Below are 25,365 nucleotides of genomic sequence, written 5' to 3' on the forward strand. Positions count from 1 at the left end.
TGCAAATATGAGGACAATGTACTAAGGTTTCGTGGATTTGAAATTTCTTATTTGAAATATCTTCCTGCATAAGATTAGCAGTTGTCTGTGTGAAAAGGAGTGTCGTGAATGGATAAGGGCACTGAGAATTTGGCATCCTTTCAGTTCAAAATACTGCTCATTCCGACACGCACGCACGCACAAAAAAACCTTCGTTTTGGATATTATTTGTTTGTGCAAGGAAGAATAAAAGTGTATATGCAGTCTAAGAAGAGAAATCTACACTTCTCTGAAGATTTAGGTATTATCAGTTATCATTGCATAGTTGAATAATGGCAAGGAGATCAGTATCAAGAAGATACTGAAGCTTGGACGAAACAAGATCTGCTAATGAAGAAAAAGAATGGAGCATTGTCACTATGGATAGGATTTCTGTTCATTGGGAGAGAGAGAGAGAGAGAGAGAGAGAGAGAGAGAGAGAGAGAGAGAGAGAGAGATCATTTCTGTAAAAAAGGAAAGAAGTAAGAGTATGAATTATCGAGATACTCCGGCATTTACCTTGTTGCCGGATAGTTCGGCAACAAGTTTGTCCTCAATCCCTAAAATCAATTTAGGGCAAACTTGTCCTCAATCCCTAAAATCAATTCCTACAAACAATCCCTCAAATTAATTATAAACCACACAGAACGCCACTACAATCATCATCTACACACAACGCCATCCACTGTCCATAATCATTGGTATTTTTTTGCCTATAAATCATACTGTTTGCGCTAATCACGCTTGACGCCCAACTTCGGTAGTACATTCAAGTGGTTCTAAACTGTATTTTATCTCATTTTAGAAAGGGAAAATGTCTGAAATTTATTTCTCCTGGAATTTGTTTTCTGTTGCAAAGCAGAAGAAACGGTCCTACGAACTAATGCAACTGAAGGATATAATTAAATTCTCCTCTTGATCTATGTGAATAGTTTTAAAATTAAAACAGTTACCTCGTATACATTTTAAGCAACTCCAAAACTGCCAAATGCTCATTGTAGCGACTAGAACTCTGAAGTGGGTTTTATCATGAGTACAGCCTTACACAAAATCAGGGCTAGAAATATTTAACTCATAAGCAAGAAAGAGAAGTCATTCAATAAATTACTTACATATAAAAATTGTGATTTTCAAATGAGCAATAAATATTTTCAAATTTATTTTAAAAAAATCAGTCTTATAAAACGATCAACAAAAAAAAAACATATTTAAAGTTCCTTCTCTGCCTCCTCCATGAATTTTATTCTTTTATATCTCTTTGTTGTGATATGTTTTATACGTAACTGGATGTTTGTTGAGGTATAAATGATGATACGTTCCTGATTAATCAATTCAAAATTATGGTAAAGAATACTCACCTGACTGAACAACCTCAGAGACTGATTTCTGTAGAGTTTGCGCCATGAAACCAAGCATGGAAAACACTACAAGTCCGCTGAATAGACTTGTTAGCATATCGCTTATTCCAATAATCAAAACATCCCTAAGAAAGAAGTAAATATATAATAATGTTCAAAATTCACCTTGATTTGTAATTTTAGGGATTTCATAATCACTAAAATTATAAATAAATTCAGAATTTGGAAAAAATATAATTAAAAACGTAACAAAAGCATGAACCTAAAGGAATAACACAGAGAGAGAGAGAAAGAGAGAGATCGTAGATAAACAACTACCTTGATGCTAATTACAAAAGGTAATAACTGCGAGTTAGCTGGTACTGAAAGTGATCTTCCTTTATAGAAGAAAGATGTTAATTTATGTGATTATTTTAACGGATTGTTTGTGTTAACATTTTACTGCGAATTTATTATTATCAAACCCATTGTCTCCACTCCATCTATTCGTAACAGCATATTTGCTATCCACACGCAATAACACCAACAGCTATTAACATAGAACGCCATCTATCCCATCCCATCCCACCACCACCACCACCACCACTAAGAGTATTTTATGTTTGTAAAAGATGCGAAATGAGTAATACAACTAGAGAAGCGGAAAGCTCAGCTCATAGCGAACACTCAGCGATAGTATTAAACGTATTAAATGAATTTAGGTATTACTTATTACTAATTATGAAAGGTACAACAAGCAGCGACTAACGATACAACAATTAATAGGATAAAAAGACAGTTTCAAGCTGAGAAGCTTTCCAGATGATCATTAATAATTTGATTGCATTCGTCTAGCAGGCGGCCAATCAACGTGAAATCGCTCCTATGCTATTCTCTATAAATCACAATAGTGAGAAGTAATAACTCACAATAGTGTGAAGAACAAATAGCCATTGCGCCCACCTTAATAAGGTGTAGAACCTTCTATCGCTGCAATGACTGCAGCATACCCTATGGGGCATACTTTCCACAAGCATACGATAGCGAACATGGGAATTTTGGACCATTTTTCCTGTAGACATGTTATGAAGTTCCAGACTTTTTGGGGCGTCTCTTGACTTCATCCCATGCTCCAGTTCATCCCACAGTAACTGTGGTCCTAAGAGAGTCTGTCATGAACGAGATCGCCGTCGTCTGAAGCATTTAATGAAGGATGCTCCGTACCCATATCTCACTGAACTATGCCAGGGAATTGAAGATGATCGGTATTGGCCGTCGCATGCCTAGAAATCCCTGTATTAAATAAAAGTTTTTAATTCAGTGGCAGGTATGGGTATACCTTTTGTGTTGTTTTTGTGATCAGATTATTATATTATGTTTTGCTTCTTCTCTCGTCTGATCTCGTCTCGTTTCATCATTTTTACACTTGAGTGGCTCCGCTACAACGTAACAACTAATATTTTTATAACGATTTTTTTTTCTCCACCGGGAACTCATACCGAATATACTTGAAATACGCCCAATATAATATTCATCCTTTCATAGACGGAATTCGAATATTTAGTAAACATGAATATTTACTGTAGAAAGTTTTTTACCTTGGGTATAATATACGTTAAAGATACCAAGCTATTTCAAATATAAACCTGGTTTTAATCCATTTCCCAAGTAAGCAAACAGACAAGTAAGTCAAATAGACAATAAATTTTGACTTACTTGTCTGTTTGCTTACTTGGGAAATGGATTAAAACCAGGTTTATATTTGAAATAGCTTGGTATCTTTAATGATTTACTTTTCCAGGCAAGGGATGTATACATACAGAAACCTTTTTTTTTTCTCAATTCAAAAAAGAATCGAAATTTTACAGGGTTCGGTATTTTCAATTTCTATTTTCCACATATGTTATAACTCGTCCACCGACTGAAATGTGGTCCGTCATGTAAATGAGTAAGAAAGGAAGAAAAGTTTGAACTGAGAAAGTTTAGAATTTGCAGATTTTCATGTCACTAAGAATTTTTTTGTAATTATTATATAATTACAATAAAATATAGATAAAAGAATTAGATAAAATAAAATTACTCTAACAATAAACACACAAAATGCATACATACTTTATGAGGTTATTGTGGAAACGATTGTAACTGGCAAATGTAATCATATTTCCCCCTGCGATACTGAATGAATAAAACACTTGGATTGCAGCATCTTGCCAAACCTAGAAAAATAAAACCAGAAACATTCAGTCTGAATATTTCTTTATTGAAATGAGATAAAATACTCATATCATAGCAGAGCTCACAGAACCGTATCTTTGTTATACCTCATTACTTGTTTAATACCTAAGGAAACCTTTTTATAGATTAATATTTATCGATTAACATTTCTTAATCGATATATTACAGGTTTACATAATGTTGATAGTTCGGAAATGTAGAAATAATGGATATCGGATTATATATAAATACATATACATATGGCTATGAAAATAAAAATAAAAATATATATTAATTGACGCTTAGTTTATTTATTTTTAAAAAACATTGTTTAAAAAAAAAACTTGTTTCTTAAAAATAAGGTTTTTCTCACTAAACTAACTTTACATGGATAATTTGTTCTATTCAAAAGTACTCAGAAATGCACTTATACATGCTTGAATTTCCCTACAGATTATTTTCGGTTATCTCCTTTGTCAATTTTAATTGCAGATCGGTGATATTTAAAATTGTTTCTCTTCAGCCTTGAAAAAATGAAAAAATCTCAATAAACCCAATCTGGCGAGTAATTTTGATGTGATCCACGATGATTACTGTGAATCCACATCAACCAAGGCCATTGGCCAAGATTTCAATTCGCAGACACTGGTATAGAGAATTGCATATTGTTTACTGTAGAAATGAAACCAAGTATAAAGATCATTTCTTGGGACGGGGGGAGATTCCTGATGCCCTACATCCTAGTCACGAGAAGATAGCAATCAGCATTGCCTTGACATTTGACCTGACTTACCTCCGAAACTATTATTTCTTGAGCTGAATTAACTATGGGGTAATTTTCCATTGTGACATTTCTTTTGTGTCGGGGGTCACAGTTGTAAACCCAAGACTATCTTGCCAAGTTTTCAGCCTAACGCGGTGCCCACACACACACACACTGCAGTTTTGACACATCCATTATTTTTAAGTGCAATAGAGAGGAAAATATGGAGGCACTTTAGGTTTTCTCTCTCTCCCTCTCTCTGATCACACACACACACACACACACACACACACACACACACACACACACACACACACACACACACACACACACACACACACACACACACACACACACACACTCGCGCACGCATGCACGCACGCACGTGTGTGTGTGTGTGTGTGTGTGTGTGTGTGTGTGTGTGTGTGTGTGTGTGTGTGTGTGTGTGTGTGTGTGTGTGTGTGTGTGTGTGTGTGTGTGTGTGTGTGTGTGTGTGTGTGTGATAAAGCTGTTGTTTTTTGTTTTATTTTCATATAGTTAACTTCAGAAAGAGAAATACTGTCAAATATCCTATATCAATACCGATTAGATAGTGCTTTCCAAATAATATTGACTTTTACTTCTCTATGCCTTTCGCTAAAAAATACAGAAAACATAGATTTGTCTCATTTACTGAAGGATATAATTTGATAATTACCAAGTAGAGGCCATTTTTGGAAAGCAATGAAGAAATAATGCTTTCGATCTCTAACAGATGAGAATCGCTAAAATAAAAATAATAAAAAAGTTTCCCTAACCTTTCAGCTTCAATGACAACTCTTACGGACTATCACAGAAACCCAATATAAAGTACTCATGAATCATGAAATAGTCTCCATCAGGCTCATCACTTTCAGGCATGCTACTGACGAAAAAGACGCAGTAAAAGATATCAGACTATTCCAACTGCGTAATTCAAATAATCATTTATTATTTCGCTAAGAAATATAGAGAAAATTTTCCTTCTTTAGAAAAAACACTTGGATGAAGTAAGCAAGATAAAGCCTCTTTTTTTTTGGCAAAAGTTTACATTTCATTTAATAAATGTTATTACACACACACACACACACACACACACACACACACACACACACACACACACACGTACAGTATATTAAAGTCATGACATCAGTTATCCCAACCACGTTGCTTGAGCCACATATTATTATTATTACGTGACACCGCCAGGGAGTCCAAGGGACTCTTCGAGGGAGGGTACCTACAACTACGTTGTAGTTGGTGGATTGAGTGGTGGAGATAGAGATTCCCCACCACTCAATCCACCAACTACAACGAACCGCAACTACCATCATCATCTACATCAACACCAACGTAAATAAAAAAAAAAAACAGAAACATTTTTGTTTGAAGAAATTTGAGTGTATTAGTGTTTCCTTCGCCATTTTAGTACACCAACTGGTGTTGAAATGTATTTAGAATGTAAAACGGATGAATTTATCAGTTTGTTTCGAATTACAATTTCTTAATCTCTGTTTTCTAGGATTTTTCTATGTGCTCAACAGTATATTTTCCTCATCGCTGTGTTCATCATGACGTGTGCACTGTTTGGAAGGAAATAAACAGACGCCATGGTGCCCACCTTAATAAGATTTAGGACCACTTTTTGGTGCGGTGACTGCAACAATCCTATGGGGCATACTTTCCACAAGTCTACGATAGCGATCGATGTAAATTTTTGACCATTCTTCCTATAGACATGTAATGAGGTTCTAGACTGTGGGAGGACGTTCATTTACCTCACCCGATGCTCGAATTCATCCCACAGATGTTCAATTGGGGTTGAGATTAGGACTCTGTGGAGGCCAGTCAAGTGTGATCACGTTCATTTCCACAACTCACGCAGTTATAGAGGCAGCCTTTTGACAGTATGACACAGTGCATTGTCTTTGCTGAAAGTGACAATGCTTAGTTTCGTAGAAACACTACAAAGTAGGTAGCATTACATTGTCCAGAATGTTCAGATACTTCTCGGATTCAATGTTCGTGGCACCACAAACAGAGATCCGAGGACAAACCGGGAAAAACAGGACCATACCATCACACCGCCACCTCCGAATTTAATACTTGGGGTTACGCACTCTTATAAGAAACGTTCACCTACACCGTCCATCTGCTGGGTAGAGGGTATAGCGTGATTTGTCGCACCATAACACAACTTTCCAAGTTTCCATGTCTCACTCTACACGTTCTTTGCACTACTGAAGAAAATGCTGCATGTTGGTTCGGGTAATGTGGAGTTTCTGAATGTTTTTCAACTTGTCGGCCGACCAATGGCAGTTTTTACATATTATCCTTCGTAGCACAATGCAGTCACATTCACTCAGTATGGGGGTTCATCCACTGATAGCGCTTGCAGTACTCTCTGCGCTTCTATCTCAGCATGATATCACTGATTATTGACCTGGGATGGTCCAATTTGTCAACAATTTGCTGAACAGATAGGCCTGCAATATGGCATCTCATCACAACGATTCTTTCAAACGCCATCGGTTCTATTCTCGTAGCCATTTCGCCCGGATACAGTTGCAATGACTTGGGAACATCACATTCCTCCAAATTATCCTACAAACAAGTGACCCATTAGATGGTACGATGCACCTTGCCTATCGGGAGGAGGAGTCAGTTGATTTCTTTCCAATCAGTGTATCTATTGACTGAAAATATTAATCATGTATATTGCAACATGATGTACAATTAAACATCTTAATATTCTTCGGGGATGCGAGCTCGCGGAAAAGACTTGAGTGAGTACAATTATCATAATGAAATGCAATCTTTATATGAGCTTTTTCCAAGTGATGATGAATTAGCCAATCTTATACGGAGGTAGCAGGTTTATTTTCTGATAACCTCAGGTTTTTATTTATTTTTATTCCACATCATGGATAACACATGCAATTAACAAACAAAACTACTGTGTAGTGAATAGTATAAAGCAGTGCACTATCTTAGTAAATTGTGCAGCGTAAACGAAAGTAGTGTAGATACAGCATTAATTGTTTCAAAGAAGCCAAATTACTTGACAGTGACTGGCCATTAAGCCTAACACGCATGAGGAATATGGGAAATGCGTATTTTGCATTTATGAAAAATTAAGTTGAGTATGAGTGGTGCCAGGGTCGGACCAGTGTATTTGATATACCTTTGTAAGTGTGTGATCAAATCCAGGCTATACTTTAAAATTAATTTTTGAGATAGCTATGTCCAAGTGTGTGTGTGTGTGTGTGTGTGTGTGTGTGTGTGTGTGTGTGTGTGTGTGTGTGTGTGTGTGTGTGTGTGTGTGTGTGTGTGTGTGTGTGTGTGTGTGCGCGAGCACGCACGCGTGGGTTATCTGAAGAAAATCAAAGGACATCGTTTTGTGTCTGAATATTGTTAATGTTTGGCTTTCCAAGATCGGGTATAGTTTGCCTTAAGTTTACAGTTTGTTTCTTGAAAATGTCATTAAATCTCTGTGCTAATTGTTTGTTGCTGAAATCGTGTTTGCCAACGTTCTGGATAATAGTTCTGGATTTATTATCCAAGTATCTTTAATTTTCCCTTATTTTATTTTAGTATTGTAATAGCGTTTATTTTAATGATAATAATAATAATATACTGATGCTGCTCATTAACATAATTGACCGGAATTAAGTTGTTCAGATTTTTTTTTTTTTAATAAAAAAAAATCACTCGGGTCATTCTTCTGGGAAATAGCATTTCTGGTCTATTTTTCAAAACATTCAAAGCATTAGAGAATTACGCGCATTATTTGATCTCAATCCTGTTTGGGAAATAAACCGGAATATTAGATCTTACACGCACGCACGCACACACACACACACACACACACACACACACACACACACACACACACAGACTTCAACTGCAACCATTTAATTACCAGTAAAATTAGTTTGAATATGGTTTATGCGTAGTGCTCGACGTTTCCCATACTGTTTGTGTGTTCTATGAAAAAAAAGTTAAAGATAAAAAAATAAATAAGTTTCTCTCAAAATGGGTCCGATTCTCAACTGATGGAAAAACAACATTTATCTCATTCAGCAGCTACTAACTCATAATCAAGTTCGCACAAGAGTTCTCGGATCTTGTAAAGGATGTTTGTGTTAACAGTGTCCGAGACATGTGCTTTTATTGAAAAATGCCATCTATGTATTTAGCGAGGAGTAGTTGACATCGTTTTATTTCCGGAATTTATAACAGTAACGCAAACTACTGTTGAGGAATACTGGCATCAATTTATTTCTCTACTATATTACGGGTGATCTGAAAAGTTCTCGGCCTCGACCATAGATGTCAACACTATTGACAAGAGTTTTTTCCTAAGTTGGTACATCTCTCATAAGCATCCTTGTAAAATTGCAAGTCATTCTATCAAGTAGTTTGTTTTATACAGCTTCGTCTGAAGTAAAAGTGTTGTTTGTATCCCTTAAAATGGATAAAATTGAGTATCGTGCGGTTATAAAATTCCTTTGTAAAAGAAGGTTTAACGCCAAAAGAAATTCATTCGAAGTTCATAAAAGTTTATGAGCACTCTTTTCCTTCGTTTTCGACAATTAAGAAATGAGCTACCGAGTTTAAACGTGACTAGATCCTTGAAGATGATCCACGTAAAGGACGTCCAAAAAGTGTAACAACTCCAGAAATCATTGATCAAGTGCACGATATGATATTGGATGACCGGCGAGTCAAAGTGCATGAAATTGCTGAGAGTATAGGCATTTCAAAAGAACGTGTAGGATATATTTTGCATGAAGAATTGCAAATGAAAAAGCTTTGCACAAGATGGGTGCCGCGCTTACTCAGAGCACATCAAAAACTCACTCGCATGAAAATCTCTGAACAGTGTTTGGAGTGTTTTAACAAGAATAAAACTGATTTTGTGCATCGATTTATTATTATGGATGATACTTGGATTCACCATTACATACCAGAATCCAAACAGCAGTCAAAACAGTGGATAGAAGCCGGTTGTTCAGCGACAAAGAAGACAAAGTCGGTTCCATCAGCAAGAAAGGTCATGGCGTCGGTGTTTTGGGATGCTAAAGGCACGTTGTTTATTAATTATCTTGAAAATGGTAAAACAAGAACTGCGGAATATTATTCCGATCTTTTAACCAGGCTAGACGAATTAGATCGTGAGAAAAGACCCGATTTGAAGAAGAAAAAAAAATCATCTTTCATCAGGACAATGCACCTGCCCACAAAGGTGTTTTGGCAATGGGAAAATTAAGGGATCTGCGCGATGAATTGTTGAAACATCCACCCTTTTCTCCAGATTTTGCTCCATCTAGCTTCTGTCTCTTTCCAAAACTAAAATAAAACTATTCCTCACTGATCAGCGTTTTCTTGGAATCAAGAGGTGATTGCAGCTGTAGAGGGGTATTTTGCAGATCTTACTGAAAACCCTACATGGACGGGATAATGGCGCAGGAGCATCGCTGGAATAAATGTATTAGTCTTAGGGGAGATTATGTTGAAAGATAAAAATAATTTTGAAATTTTAAATTTTTTTTTTTTTTTTTGATCATTCGCTTTGAATCCGAACGTGGTATTAATTACCAGTTTCAAAATAACGTGCTTAGAACTGCGTCCTGGAACATATAATCGGAGAATATCTTTCTCCGATTATATGTTCTTAATCGGAGAAAGATTATTTAAATTATATGCATAATTTAAAGTTTCTAAAAACGACAATTTGGAGGATAATAAATAAACAGTATTCACATTTGTGCCATTGGCAAAAACGAGCAGCATCTTGAAGAGGAAGATTATGAGCTTTTGTTGTTGGGTGGACGCAAATCCTGATGCGTTAGGTTACACTTGATTTCACAGATGAAACTGTGTTTACTCGACTTGGAGTGAATATTACTTATTAATACCATACAGTGGTTGTTAACAACTTTAATTACCTTTCTCGCTGAATTAATAAGTGATTTCTTCAGAGTTTACTATTAAGACTTTAAGGTTTGCTTCCTATTTTCAAACTTTTCATTTTTTAATACCTGAGTTTACAAATCAGCTTTAAATGCAACTTTAATTCGTTTTAGTTTTCTATATATTTTGCTTTTCCATATGACATGCTCTTTTATCCTTCTTGAAGCTAAGTGATGATCAGTTCCTATTTCATATTCTCAATACATAATCTTGTATCCCAGACCAGCTTGAGCATATCACTATCAATAATAACATTGCCAAAAAGATGTTTTCTTTTTCTGATATATTTTCTCCATGTGGATTTGTGCTAATCTTTTTTATTGAAATATGGCGTTAGTGGTCTGTGTCCCGAAAAGAAATCTAGTAGGCACTTACCATAATTATTAGTTTGCCTGTTTCCTCAAATTTTCCAAAGCATTTCTATATGCTTGAGATATTAATTTCCTACCTTTCGCTTTTAGATCTCTAACAAGGATAACTTTTACGCTTTCTTTAGGTTGGCTGCCTTCTTCTTTCCACGGGTCCATAGGCATCACTCATGGCAGCCTCGTTCACCAGATCTGACCTCCTTTGACTTCTGGCTCTGGGAGATTTCTCAAGGATAGGGTTTATGGGATAAAGCCTGTCCTTGATCCAGATATCTGATTCATCTTGATCCAGAAGTCGCTTGCCAGCACTGAAAGACAGCATGTGCGCAACATCAATCCTGACTAGCTGCGTTCTGCCGTTGAACACACACTGTGCAATATATGCAGTTTGTGGCATACTGGTAGGGCAGCACATTAGACGGTACAACCCGTGAATGCATAATGGAAGTGAATTAAAATGTAATTACTGCATCTACATTCGGTACATCATATATTATTACCAGCGTTCGTTACCATTATATATATTCAATCAATGACGTTGTAAGTGATTAGATAGACTAATTAATTCTTTCAAACATTTTCTCGTTATTATTCTGTACTAATTAATGATTTCAAATCTTTTCTTATAACTTCCTTACCTTAACATCTGCAAGCTTCTTGAAGTCGGGAACAAGGTAGAAGTACATACCCACAGATGCTCCTTCTAGCGTCACTCCGCGAATAAACAATATAAAAAGTAAAACGTATGGAAAAGTAGCGGTGAAGTAAACTACCTAAAAACAGTTTAAAAAATAAAGAAGAAAGTTTGTATAAACAACAATTATATCATGTGGAAAATGAATTAGAATTATTAAAGCCCAAATAATAGATAAAGCAATAAAGATTAAATAGCATTTAATTTATTAATGATACCTATTACTAAGCGTTATTACCAGGATTCCAACGAGGAAGATGCTGACAATCATCTAGTGGAGACTGTCATATTCTCCTTATCACATTAATCTGATAAGGAGATTAATTCTTAAGAATTCCTTCATTTTTATAATTGAAATTGTTAATGAAAAAAAAACCCATACTTAAAGGTGAAGATATAATAAACCTGAAGGGGAGAAAGCATGAATGAATCAGGCTTATCTGATAAAGTGAAAGAAATAGCTTCAACAATAATAGAAGTTACTAAAAGTTTAAGAAAATCATTACCAGCAAATAGAACTTCTAGAGAAAATCTTACTTTATGGACACTTAGTCTAATTAAAAAAAATGAAAGAATTAAAAAAAGGAGACACAGAAGTAGCAAAGACAGTACAGAATATGTGGAAATTTCGAACATTAGTTAAAAAGTAAATAAAAAACGACTTTAGAAAATATAATTTAAGAATAATTCAGAACATAACAGAAAACAAAAAAAATCTCTGAAAATGCTCAAACAGTTACATCGTTTGTATAATAATAATAATAATAATAATAATAATAATAATAATAATAATAATAATAATAATAATAATAATACCAAAATATATTCCGAAAGCAAAAAAATAAGCAAGGAATAGTACAATACATATAATAGAAAAAATATGTAGTGAGTTTTAGGAAATTATACATAGGCAATGAAACAGATACAAATTCTCTACTATATTTAGATAAGCTGATAAAGAACCACCCATCGTGAAGGAAGAATCATGGAAAGCCCTCAAGTCAGCAAAAAATAATAAAAATCCTGGAGAAGATGGTATATTAGCAGAAAACACATAAAATCAGCGGGGTCATAGTTTCATGGTCATATTGGATATGGTCAATGATATTTTAACTACACAAAAAAATTCCTGTGGAGTAGTATAAATCCTTGATTATCTTATTATATAAAATGGGCAGCAGAGATTACAATAACTACAGACTACAGTTTGCTATTACAATTGTACATGATATTTATCCATTATATCACAATCCAAAAACATCACAATACTTTGGGATGATGCACTGCAGTGAATCCTGCTTGTTCACAAAGTACATCAGATTATAAAAAAACTGTACATCAAAATTCAACAACCATATAAAGCTAGAAGATCAGGAAAGGAATTTGGTATTGGGAGAGGAGTAAGGCAACCTGATCTTCCCTTGTTTCCGACCTTGTCAGTCGTTTCCGACCGTAGGTGACTTTGTAGGCATTGCCACAAAATATTCCTGGTGAGATTTTTACAGCGTAGTTCACCATTGCTTTCCCCAACTCCCCTATTTTATCCGGACTCGGGACCGGCATATGGCTGAGACGTATTCATGACTGTAATCCATGTGTGTTCACAGGGACGGTTTGCCTGTTCTGGGGGACAAAAAACCCGAGTTTCCGGTTGAAAAAATCTCCTACCTCCGTATGAGACTGGCTAACTCACCTTTAGTCGAAAGAGACCAGATAAAGGTTCCTCACGTCACTGACGGGAATCGAACCCAAATGGCTTCGTCTATACTGACTGAGCTACGGAGGCTCAGAGTAAGGCAAAGAGATCCTATATTACTCAAATTGTGTTCTGCTACGTTAGAAGATGTCCTTAACACGTTCATTGCCAATCACGCGATATCGTGCGATGCGAGTTCTCACCAAACGGCCGATCACGCGTTATCGCGTGTACGTCGCTAACTAAATGAAAAAATTTAAAAAAATTTGGCCACCACACGAAATTCCAATTTTCAGCTTGGCAATGAAAGTGTTAAGAACGTCTTACTGGGAAACTATGGAATTAACATCAATGTAAAAAATCTCAATCACTTACATTTTGCAGATGATATTGTTCTTTGATAATGATCTGGAGCGTGGGGACGTATGGATGTGAGTCCTAGACGATCAATAAGGAGATGAGTAACTGATTGAATGCATTTGAAATGTGGTGCTTGAGAAAAATGGATTGGGCAATAAAGAGGTTCTTAAAAGATTCAAAATGAAAATATACTACATGGCTAGTATCCAAAGAAGAAAAATAGAAGAAAAAAAACCCTCAAATGTTCCGTTTGCAGGACATTTGAGGGATTCTTCTGGAGAGCTTCCCAGAATAGTATTGCAGAAGATGGTGGAGGGAAAAAGAGGAAGAGGAAGACCCCAACTTCAGTGGAAAGACAACATCAAAGATTGGACCGGCAAGAATCTATCAGAAGCAAGAGATAGAGAGGCATGGAAGCAGACTGTTCATCAGCTGCAACTCTCTTAAAGAGGAGGCTACAGGATTAGATTTAAATTAGATTGTTCTTTTAGCAGAAAATAAAGATGCTCAAGAAATACTAAATAACCTTGATAGAGAAATCAAAACAAATGTTAAAAATCAATCTAAATAAAACCAAATTGATGATTAATACTGATCAAATCGAACTAAAATTAACAGATAATCGTATTGAAATTGCGGAGGACTGCATTTATCTTGGTTGATTAGTTAATTTTAATGAAAATTAAAATTAACTAATCAACAAAGAAATAAGTAGAAGAATCACTCAAGGAAACAAAGTATTTTCGCTGAATAAAGATTATCTTAGGAGATTTACCTGTATGCCTAAAAAGAAAGCTGTTGACATAGACAACAACTAAAAACCAGAAGACAGATTGCATCTGACCCAAAAAGCCTTGGAGAAAAGATTGCATCTGACCCAAAAAGCCTTGGAGAAAAGAATGCTCCGCATTACAATAAAAAAGATAGAATAAGAAATACTAGTATTAGAGAGATAACTGGAGTAGAAAATATTTATGAAATGTTGTAAAGCATGCAAATGGAAATGGACTAGCCATGTTAGTAGATTGCCAGATGGAAGGGGGACAAAATTAAGCACTGAGTAGATACCAAGAGAGGGATAGGTCGGCAATGAACAAGATGGAGGGATAATCTACAAAGGTTTGACATGAGATGGTGGTGGTGGTGGACATTGTCTAAAGACCGATAAAAACTGAAAAGTTAAGGGGGAAGCCTATATCCAGCACTAGATGGAAAGAGACTAAAGAAAAAGCAGAATGGCTACAAAAACACAACACAACGATGTCTGCCAATTAACTTGTTAATATCAAACTATTCTTTATTCGACCATAAAAATCAATGAAACGGCAATAGTAAAAAAAAAAAAAAGCTGTCTTGAAAGTTCTGGTTGTTTCCAACAAGTTTAACTAACAGTATCATTTTTCATTAAGAATTGCAGTGCGACATTTTAAACAAAAATAATATTCCACATCTCACTATTTTAATGCATCAAGTATACCTTTCCTGAAGTCTTGATACCTTTGATCAAACTTGCCACTACGATAATCCATGCAAGAAGAAAAGATAGAACAAGCTGCCATTTAACGTTTCCCATAACTTCCAATCCTTCAGACTTCGATAACATATACTCGCTGTAAGCAAATAAGAAAAATATTAATTCCACCAAATGTTAGACACCTTTCATATATATAACATAAATTATGCGCAGCTATCTGCATATTTAGCACGTTTTTATTTATACACATTAATGCCTCAACATTTAAACATCTCCGGCAACAAAAATTCGTCCCTATTTAAAATAATAAGTTGCATATGTTCTAAAGGTTAGTTGAACTCTTTTGAGGGACACAAAACGGTTGCTATGATTTCTTCTTGTAATTAACTGAAGTAATTTAGCATTAGTGCAAAACTCGATTAATAGTTAAATCCGGTAATTACAATTAGAATCCAGTTACATTCATAAGGTACATCAGTATCAACGAGGCAGAAAATAAAGATGTAATCGATTTTGAAATACTAGATTAATGCTTTTTTTTCCTCTGTTTTCCACTTCTTTAGTAGCTTAATTTGCAATGCGGGTTTGTTAATTACAGAGTGAAAGCAGTTGATCAGGTCTTGATACTTCTAGTCTCATAATGAACTATCAGTAAGCGCTGCCAAGCGTTAAATTACGTTAGAAGGATTAGAAGAGGTCGTTTTAAAACCTAATGTTAACCAGCTTCTTCTTTTCCCTTAACTTTCTTCCCATCCATAGTAGTAATGTAGTAATGTATTATAGGTTGACTCTTATCTATGGGATTACCATAAAAAAAAGGGGGGGGGAATAATAGGCGCTGGCATATGTAAAACAAAGGTATTACGGTTTTGTCTCTTTTCCAATCCGAAACAAACTCTCAAAAAAAAAAAAAAAAGACTCCACATTAGTCACGCACACAGATAATTTAGCTAGTGCTTTCGATTTCTCGTGTGTTCAATAACTTTTTCGCATCCCCTTTTAATTTATCTCAGTTGATATATTATTAATAAAATATATCAATAAAAGTTGGGACACGTTGATAAAGTTTTAAACTATCATGAATATTCATTTTTCCCCTCCATCTTTAAAGGTCTAAGTTAAATTCACAACTCAAGCTTGTTAAATGACAATGATGTTTGCAACCTCAATAATTGCAGTTTAAAAAATCAAATTTTCAATCTAATTGAAACATAAGTTTCATAGAAACGGATAAGTTTATAGAAACCATACATAAGTTAATACATGCCGGAAAGCATTACTGTCAATCATTTTAAATCAAGTACCACAAAACCAGAGTCCTTGAAAACATAAAGTGTCACTTAGACTCTTTATGTTTCAAAGATGAACAATCTTTGATCCAACCAATCGGTGAGAAAGTTCTAACTGATAACGGAAATAGAAAATTATCAGCATTGCGATTCAAATATTCATTGCGAAAACGAAAAAACTAAGAATCAATTCTCAATTTTTGTTTCTGAATTCTATTAAATCACAGTGTAATCATATGGATGCCATTTGCAATTTTGATTGTAACTTAATGTTGTTTAATACCTCATTCACTAAGATCATAATGAGTGGTATTTGGAACCAGAAATATGGCGAACAAAGTGCAACATTCTTTCTCCAGAATTTACATATATACTATTTCTATTTATAGCCTCACTGATAATAATACCTACAGCAAAAGGAAACTGCAACATCCTAAAAAAAAGAATGGAAGTGCACCTTGGTGATGAATTTTGTGCAGCAAATAGTAATTGAATAAACACTTCTTTGTTTACACCATACAAATATGATAACAGATGAACGGCGTAGTTTGAGGGAAACTTAATTGCAATATTTCTATGAATCACCAATGCCAATAATCTGAAATCATATATGGAATGTTTGCAGTTGCAAAATTTAGGTGAAGATAGAGAGAACGGCAATTCAGAATCAAAAAGGAGAAACTTTTTTCCCAGTCCGGACGCCTTCTTGCAGATTAGTAACAGTTTTAAGCATAAGCATATGACACTGCAATAGGTAACTTAAGTTATTATCAATCATTTTAGAAATAGTTAACGTCAATATTGTTATGTCAAGATCGTGCCAATTTCAAATTTGAAAAAATGTAAATATTTTTCCATTATCTCAATTTCTAATCGATTTCAAGGGCAAACTAATTTCGGTCATTTATGGTCTCACATAATACAGACAGTAGACCACGGGATGGAGCGGGGGGGGGGGGTATCGACAAGATTTCTCTTTGGTGACTGTAGGGGTTGGTGGCGCAACCCTTGCGATCACCAAATTTATTTCAGTGACAAGAAAACCATTTCAAAACGCATGCAAATGAGTATGGAGAATTGTTGTATATTAGTGCGATAGTTCCTTGTTCTTCTGCATGGTGCAGTGGCCAATACATGGTAATAGTGCTCCTTCCTTCTGCACATCTACACAATTTCATTGCAAACGGAGATATTTGGAAGAATTCCATCTGTTGTGCTAAATGACGACGGGATCTATCAAGTGACTGTTGAAACAATGCTATTGTGAAACGCTGGTTCTTCTTCCCCATTCTTCTGGACTTCGGTCCCTGTGACTTTCACCCCTATTACTATAATGAATAACCTCACAGGCATTTTCAGCACAAAACAGAGCATTTATGCACCACAGAAAAGTCTCTTCATTCTAATATTCAGAAACACTACTCTGCACATGAAATTTGCAGAATGGTGTTTCTGAATTCCTGAATTCTAAATTCATTTTCCAACATACCTGTTACCACGTATGTTGGAAAATGTGTGGATCCACATTTTTCGACATGGGTACATAAATAGAGAATTTATTAAGAAATTAATTTTCTATCCGAAGTTTTTCTGCAAAGAAACAAATCAGCAAAACAAATCAATGTTATGGTACTTAAAACCGAGTTGTTGCCCATCTTTGCGTCATAACTTTATAACATAGTTAATCCTGAACATTTAACATGTTCATTGTCTAAAATTACCAACCTCTGCGCTTCATTGTGACAATTCCCGCTAGCGCCTATGTCGAAAGAATCTCCTCAGCGGTTCAAAGCCTACTAAAGAAGCTCACAAACGCAAGATATATATATATATATAATAAATATATATAATAAAATAATATAAATATATATAAAACTTACATATAAGAGCTCATTTACAGGATTTAGGAACAAGAAGTGTGTGGAGGCGATTACCATATGTAAGTTTTTAAAAAGTACGTTTTTTTTTTTTTCATCAGCTACAAATACATTTATATATTGTTGTGTGCATGTTCTTACAAAGAGAATTAAGGCTAGCGCTTTGGTAGATGCCACGTTCCGTCACTAGGGTTAACTAATGTTTTGCAGATGATGGGAAACCAATATCGACTCTTCAGCCATCACTGATAGTGATCTCAAGTTCTCAACGAATCCAGGCCTTCAGCGAGAACTTATGGTACACATGTGACACTTCGTGGTCCTAAACCCTAACAATATTTATTATGTCAGAAATGGTGGGAGTTCTACGGTTGATATTTTAAGCCGCGGAATCAAAATCGAGTTTCCTATGAGTAAAATCCTACTTACCTGTACGAAAGATCGGCTAACCCTGGAATCAAATAGCCTAGGGGGAAAGAGTACATCTGAAATCGATGCGGGAAGTGCATCTAGAATTAATCTTTCTCCGGGCAGTTTAGCGCTACAGAATCAAATGCTATTTTTACAGAGTTATACTACGCCATAAGCGTATTTTTAGTCTGAAAATCTTGATGTTCATTGAAAATAACTTATGATTAAATAAGTGAAAATCGTTTGTTACTGGGAGTAATGATAAAAACGTGAGTTCTTTGGTTTTCAGCATACATTTATTGGTTGATGATGTTTAGAATTTACAGCAGCAGCAACTAAATCAATGAGGTTACTCAATTACGTCTGTTATTATGGCGTTTCCATCCTGTTTTGCAGGATGAAAAAGCCGTGTTTCCGAGAGAAAAGCAGTGCCGCCTTGATATAGAACCAGCTAACTGGATGAAATCTGGAATTAGGTTTTTCCAACATCATCGATATCAACTTAGCTATGGAAACTCATTCTCAGTATTTAGAACAGCAGTATTTGTTTTGTACTGATTGTGATGTGCCAAGCTGTTTTCATTTCATACACAGTATCCCGTGAAAAGGAGTTTACATCTATAGCGCTAGACAGCCTAAAGAAACAATTCCACGTTCGATTCGAGTTGCTGATTAGGGGAACTGTTCTAAGCCTATTTTCAACCGTTTCAAGAGTTGTCCACCTCGCACGGACTTCCCAGAAACTCGGATTTTTTACTTCCTCCGTATCTCAAAAAATCGACCATAGAACTCACACAATTAGACACTAATAGGAGTATTAAAGCTTAAGGCTAAGAGATGACGACCCTTATCTGCCATAATCTCGCCTTGATTCACTGATAGCCTGGGCTCACTATCAGTGAAGACTTAAAGGACAGTGGCCGACTGCCCATCTGTCTTTAAAAGAGATGAGCCTACTCCCTTTTGGAATAAAAAAAAAGTCGTTAAGATTTATTTATTTATCCTAATATGGATTTAAGCCACTGGTTTATATTTTGCCAGATGATTATTATATTCGCTTTTGATTATATTTAATTATGTAGTAATTTATTAGTTTTTATGCTAAGGACTTGTGGAATTTTTTGTTCGATTTGTGGTCACGCAGATATACTTATTTTTTTAACCATTTTTGCTGCAACCTTGCTTTAGATTCTTTTTTTTTTTTTCATAGCTCAGTCAGTTTCGATACTATTTATTTTGACAAAATTTTATCTAAATATATATATTTACATAAAAGTTTGTCACATCTTATTTGTTAACGTGTAGTTCTTTACTACTGATTTCCACACACACACGTACGCATTTTTTATATTTTGCCAGATGATTATTATATTCGCTTTTGATTATATTTAATTATGTAGTAATTTATTAGTTTTTATGCTAAGGACTTGTGGAATTTTTTGTTCGATTTGTGGTCACGCAGATATACTTATTTTTTTAACCATTTTTGCTGCAACCTTGCTTTAGATTCTTTTTTTTTTTTTCATAGCTCAGTCAGTTTCGATACTATTTATTTTGACAAAATTTTATCTAAATATATATATTTACATAAAAGTTTGTCACATCTTATTTGTTAACGTGTAGTTCTTTACTACTGATTTCCACACACACACGTACGCACGCACGCACACAGACACACGCACATACACACGGTAATTTCCCGCCTTAAGACGTTTCGCTTTATGACGATCCGTGCATACGACGCTTTTTAAGTATGACCAATGCCCATTTATATGACGCTGCATTCGCTCATACATTTTAGCAACATGATGTTGCCGTGAATCAACCGGAACGCTCTTTTCTTGGACTTACCTTGACTTACGATGTCTTTACTGGCGCCATCTCTTTGTATTTTTGTTTCGCTATGAATTATAAACAGTTTATACAATATTTTTGTTGTTGTTAATAATGATAAATAACATTCAAACTAAGACCATGTTATCTTCTTCCAGTGAAAAGAAGAAGACGCATCAAGCTCTTAAAATTAGAACCTAAGATTAAAATTGTTAATTTTAGTGACAATGGTGTATCGAACACTGAGAAAGAGAGAGAGAGAGAGAGGCTGCAGGCTAAACTTACCTCGCAATAGTTGTTACAGTCTAATCTTTATGACGATTAAAAACGTTAAAAAATGTAACGACTGTTTACAGTTGTTACAGTGTTTAAAACAAAGATAATGTTCTTAGTAAAGTGAAAAGTGTTACACTAGTTAATACTAGTTATCCGTAAACGTGACAACCTTATTGCTGAAATGGAAAAACCTTAATGGTATAGACCAGTGGTTCTTAACCGGTGTTTCCCGGAAGAATGTTTGTGTTCCGCGAACTGGTTACAAGTGTTCCTCCGGTGAAAGATGTCACATGACAGTTCTGAGTGTAATTGGCTATTCTGATCCTAACAACTGAAGACTGCTTTGTGAAATTTTAAAATTTCATGGGAGCTGTGTGTATGAATTTGTACGGACGGTGCTCAATCAATGGCAGGCTCTATTAAAGGATTTGTTACCCTTGAAAGAAAATAAACCCAATATTATATATAAGCACTGTTTTTTTGCACAGAGAATCCCTAGTTTCCAAAACATTACTGGCAATATTGCAATATTAAAACCTGTACTAGGCCAAGTTGTAAATATGATAAATTACATCAAGTCAATACCATTAAAAGCACGCCCTTTTAAAAAATTTTGCATATCTATGGAAGCCAAGTATAATCTTTGCTTTTTCACACTGAAATAAGATGGTTATTCAGGGGTAAAGTGCTATTCCAAATTTTAGAACTTAAGAATGAATTATTGGCCTTTTCAAAATGAAGGTACAGATGCTTTTGTAAAAATGTCTTCAAAATGATATTTGGTGCTAAAATGGCATATTTAGTCAATATTTTTAATTACTTAAGTAGCGTTAATACAAGTATCCAAGAAAAAAATAAAAATATTTTAACATCCACTGAAAAATTGTCAGCTTCTCAGAAAAAACGCATATCAGAAAAAAATACAGTAGATATGTTTCCTTCGTCCCATAAGAAAAATGTCGAGGGAATTATTTCCGTTATAACAGAAAACTTAACAATATTGGAAGAAAAGATTTCAAGTTACTTTCCTTCCATAAATACACACATAGTTATGACTGGATACGAAATCCATTTGGCAGAGTTAATATATCGAGTTGTGAATTTTCGTTAAAAAGAAGAACAATTCGTTACCTTGTCAACAGATCATACTCTGGAAATGAAATTCTCTGAAATAGCTCTTGAGAAATTTTGGATTTTTGTCCGAGCCTAATACCCAGCTCTCTCCACAAGGGCACTGAAAATTTTGTTAATTTTCAACATCATACTTGTGTGAGTTCGGTTTCCCAATATTAACCCATATCAAAACTAAAAAAAAAAACGTGAAGAACTTACAATTATAGACAAACAGATGAGGATAGGTATATCACATATTAGACCTGATATTGGCAAAATCTGCAAAACCCGCCAAGCTCAAGTATCGCATTAAAATAAGTTCCATTTTTATAAAAGGCAAGTCCATGCATATTTTTATTGTTAGTATTATGACCCTAATGCTTTTGTGTTCCCCAAATTTTTCTTGTAATCAAAAGTGTTCCGTGACTTCGAAAAGGTTAAGAACCACTGGTATAGACTGATGCCCCAACTAGTTGGAGTTTTCTCTTAAGAATAACTCTTTCGATTGCGAAAATTATTCTACATTTTACGCTTGCGTATCTGACATTAAAAATGCCTATTTATGCCATTTACCAACATACTCGATATGGCTGCTTGAAAACATTATTTATCCATTACATGCATCTACAAGTCAGTGTGTGTGTGTGTGTGTGTGTGTGTGTGTGTGTGTGTGTGTGTGTGTGTGTGTGTGTGTGTGTGTGTGTGTGTGTGTGTGTGTGTGTGTGTGTGTGTAAGGGGGGGGGAGTGATGATTCGCTATACGACAGTGGTCTGGAATCTAAATGGTCGTATGCCTGTACATTGTCGCTTGATTAAATGCAGGATGGAGTGAAGTGTGGTCACATGGGCTATATACACTTCTAGTTGCTTGCACCTTGTGACTGATCATATTGTTCAATCCACATATCCATAACAAAGTTCATTATGTATTTTTAGCTTTCCAATTTCCCGCTATTGCATGCTATGTAGAAGTGTTTTTGGTTTGCAATTATCTACAGGACATTTCACACCTTGGTACGAGTTCCATACTGTTGGACCAGACTAGACACTGTGAACTGCTGACGGGTAGTAACTCATATCAAAACTTACCTTAAAAGCACCACAAAAGTCGCATTTATGTGGTGCTTTTAGGGCCAGGGCTGAAGAGTGGGTTCGGACAAGCAGCTTAGCTAGGCTTTAATCACTTTTGGCAAATTCATAGCTAAGCGCCTTTTATAGTGTGACAATTTCTGTAACTGGTAAAATATCCTACCACTGGCGCCCTTGGCAACTATCCCAATACTAAAGCTCTTATGCCTCTGGTTCAGGCTCCGGTGAAAAAATGTTTTCGTCCTCCCCCCTCCCGGTACTAGCTGACCAGTTAATCATGATACTGCCGAGAAAGACAAATCCCCTCCCCCCCAATACACACACTTTTCCGGATTGTCGGGTAGTTTGTACGTTTCCCTATCTCTCGTCTGTTCAAGATTTGATATATGAACTGAATTTGAGACTTTAAAAATATCGGTAGAGCACTGCTCCTGCCTAGCATCATTGACTTTACTTCCACATATAAGAATCACTCCTGTAAATCAGCTTGGACAGTGGTAAAAATATTAGGTTAAAAAAAATAATAACATTGCAGATTTTTTGCCGCTAGCCCTCAAAAGTTAGTTAAGGCTGAATGGCCTCGCCTATTCCTTCTGGGGAATAAAAGCATCAGTGGATTACATATACCTAATTGTTATTTATATTAGATGCATACCTTAAAAAATGGAATATAAATATAAAAGTTGTTCGAAAAGAGACAATTTAAAAAAAAAAAGGAAAATTATGCGTAATCTGAGAGCTATGTTTCGATATCCAATAAAAGACGACACAAGGAAATTATGGTACTAGATGCTATCAAGTAATTAAAAAATAAATAACAAAAAAATCACCCCTAAACTCGAAACTATAAGAAAAGTACTGTCAGGTGGTGTCAAATATATATATATATATATATATATATATATATATATATATATATATATATATATATATATATATATATATATATATATATATATATATATATATATATATATAATAAAATAAAATAAGAAACTAATTTGAAAGCAGAGATCACTTTATACTTTTCTCCTGTTTGAGACTTACTTGAAATACTCTTCTGGAGGTGCAATCCTGAGTTTTTCTGGAATGTCAGTGATATTATTCAGAGCCGCATAAGTTTCATTGAAACAGGTGCCGTTTCTAAACGTATTAGTCATGTTATTATTCTTGCACGCCTGGAAGTCTCGGTCATTGAAGCAATCTAACAAAATAAGAAGAGGGAACAGAACTTAATTACAAAAAAAAAAAAAAAAGTTGCGAGTATGAAGAAATCAGTTCTGCACTAATAATGAATATAAATGTATTTCTAAATCACACGTAAACTATAGAACTTACATTGCGAATTAAATTCATGATTGCAATGTCGCCAGTCCACATCGCTCCGAAAAGAATCGAAGAAATAAAATAAGGTCCAAGCAACGATCATGTTGTAATAGATGCCAACCAACACTGATGCGATTACCATGGTAATTCCTAAACCTGTCATAAATGAAATGTATAGATGAGTGAGAAATTTTAATTGAAAGAGGTTTAATTTTTAATATACAAGGCAATGCAAACTTAAAAGGAAATGTCATATACAGAATTCGATAAAATGCATAAATAAAGCTATTTTTATATATTCTATTTTTAAAGACAAAATAGCTGACAAAATAGATGTATAATGTCAGAAGAGAATACAGTCAACACGGATATCCATAGTATTCTGACAAGCTAGGAATAGAAATTAAGAAATCCGTAATTTTTGGATCCACGATCAGTTGTCTTTTAGTATTTTTTTCTTTCCATGTAGTGATGTTTCAATCTCACTATTTTATCTTATTTATAGGTTACGTTATTTCTGGACATTATTTCTTACCTCACACTGTTTTTGGTGTCACTGCCAAATTTAGTACAAAATGGTAGCTAGTATCCTCCTTGCCCCCAATTTGTATAGTCTAATTGTCACTCATTCCAATGTAACCATTTCCTTACTCGTAATTAAAATAAAAAAACGTTATTAACCTTATATTGTCCTTTGAAGGGGTACAGGGAATATTATTGACTAAATGAACAAATGGCTCACACTTTTCCTTTCCTTTTTCATAATCTATATTATAACACCTTTATATTGTTCCAAAACCCATTTCTCCTTCTTATCTGGTTCATCAAAGTTTTTTTAACTGAAATTCATATTCATTTCATAAAAATGTTTGTGCAAAAATACCAGTGCATACCTTTAAATAATGGTGACATGGAAGAGAATAGTTTATGAGGTCCCAGCGCACTATATTGACCGATGGCTAATTCAACTAAAAATATAGGCATCCCTACAAGAAACACCATGATGACATAAGGTATAAGAAATGCACCTGAAAGATATTAAAAAAATATATTAAAATCAACATAACAATATCAGAAATGTAGAACTGTGTATTTTTTGGAATTAATTTCAAAATGGCAATATACATGCATAAGTAACGCTCAACTTGCCTCCTCCATTTTGGTAGCATAAGTATGGAAACCTCCAAACATTACCAAGGCCTACAGCAGCACCAATACAAGCAAGTAGGAAGTC

At 34.9% G+C, this 25,365-nt stretch overlaps 1 protein-coding gene across 1 annotated transcript in view; it reads right to left on the bottom strand.

The window, feature by feature from the left end:
- Positions 1-25,155, bottom strand: part of LOC150106710 (sodium- and chloride-dependent glycine transporter 2-like) — a 48,734-nt gene extending 23,579 nt beyond the window's left edge. Inside the window, exons 1-7 of the mRNA XM_090392655.1 lie at positions 25,025-25,155; positions 24,144-24,287; positions 23,853-24,009; positions 14,922-15,054; positions 11,333-11,467; positions 3,468-3,571; positions 1,377-1,501 (exon numbers count right to left, since the gene is read on the bottom strand). Of these exons, the coding sequence (XP_090248781.1) occupies positions 1,377-1,501; positions 3,468-3,571; positions 11,333-11,467; positions 14,922-15,054; positions 23,853-24,009; positions 24,144-24,287; positions 25,025-25,133 (907 nt within the window). The 5' untranslated portion in view covers positions 25,134-25,155. The remainder of the gene's footprint in view (positions 1-1,376; positions 1,502-3,467; positions 3,572-11,332; positions 11,468-14,921; positions 15,055-23,852; positions 24,010-24,143; positions 24,288-25,024) is intronic.
- Positions 25,156-25,365: the final 210 nt, after the last annotated feature.

Source organism: Typopeltis vanoorti, chromosome 5, assembly GCF_054136105.1.
Source record: "Typopeltis vanoorti isolate ZY-2024b chromosome 5, IOZ_Tvanoo_1.0, whole genome shotgun sequence".
Taxonomy (NCBI): domain Eukaryota; kingdom Metazoa; phylum Arthropoda; class Arachnida; order Uropygi; family Thelyphonidae; genus Typopeltis; species Typopeltis vanoorti.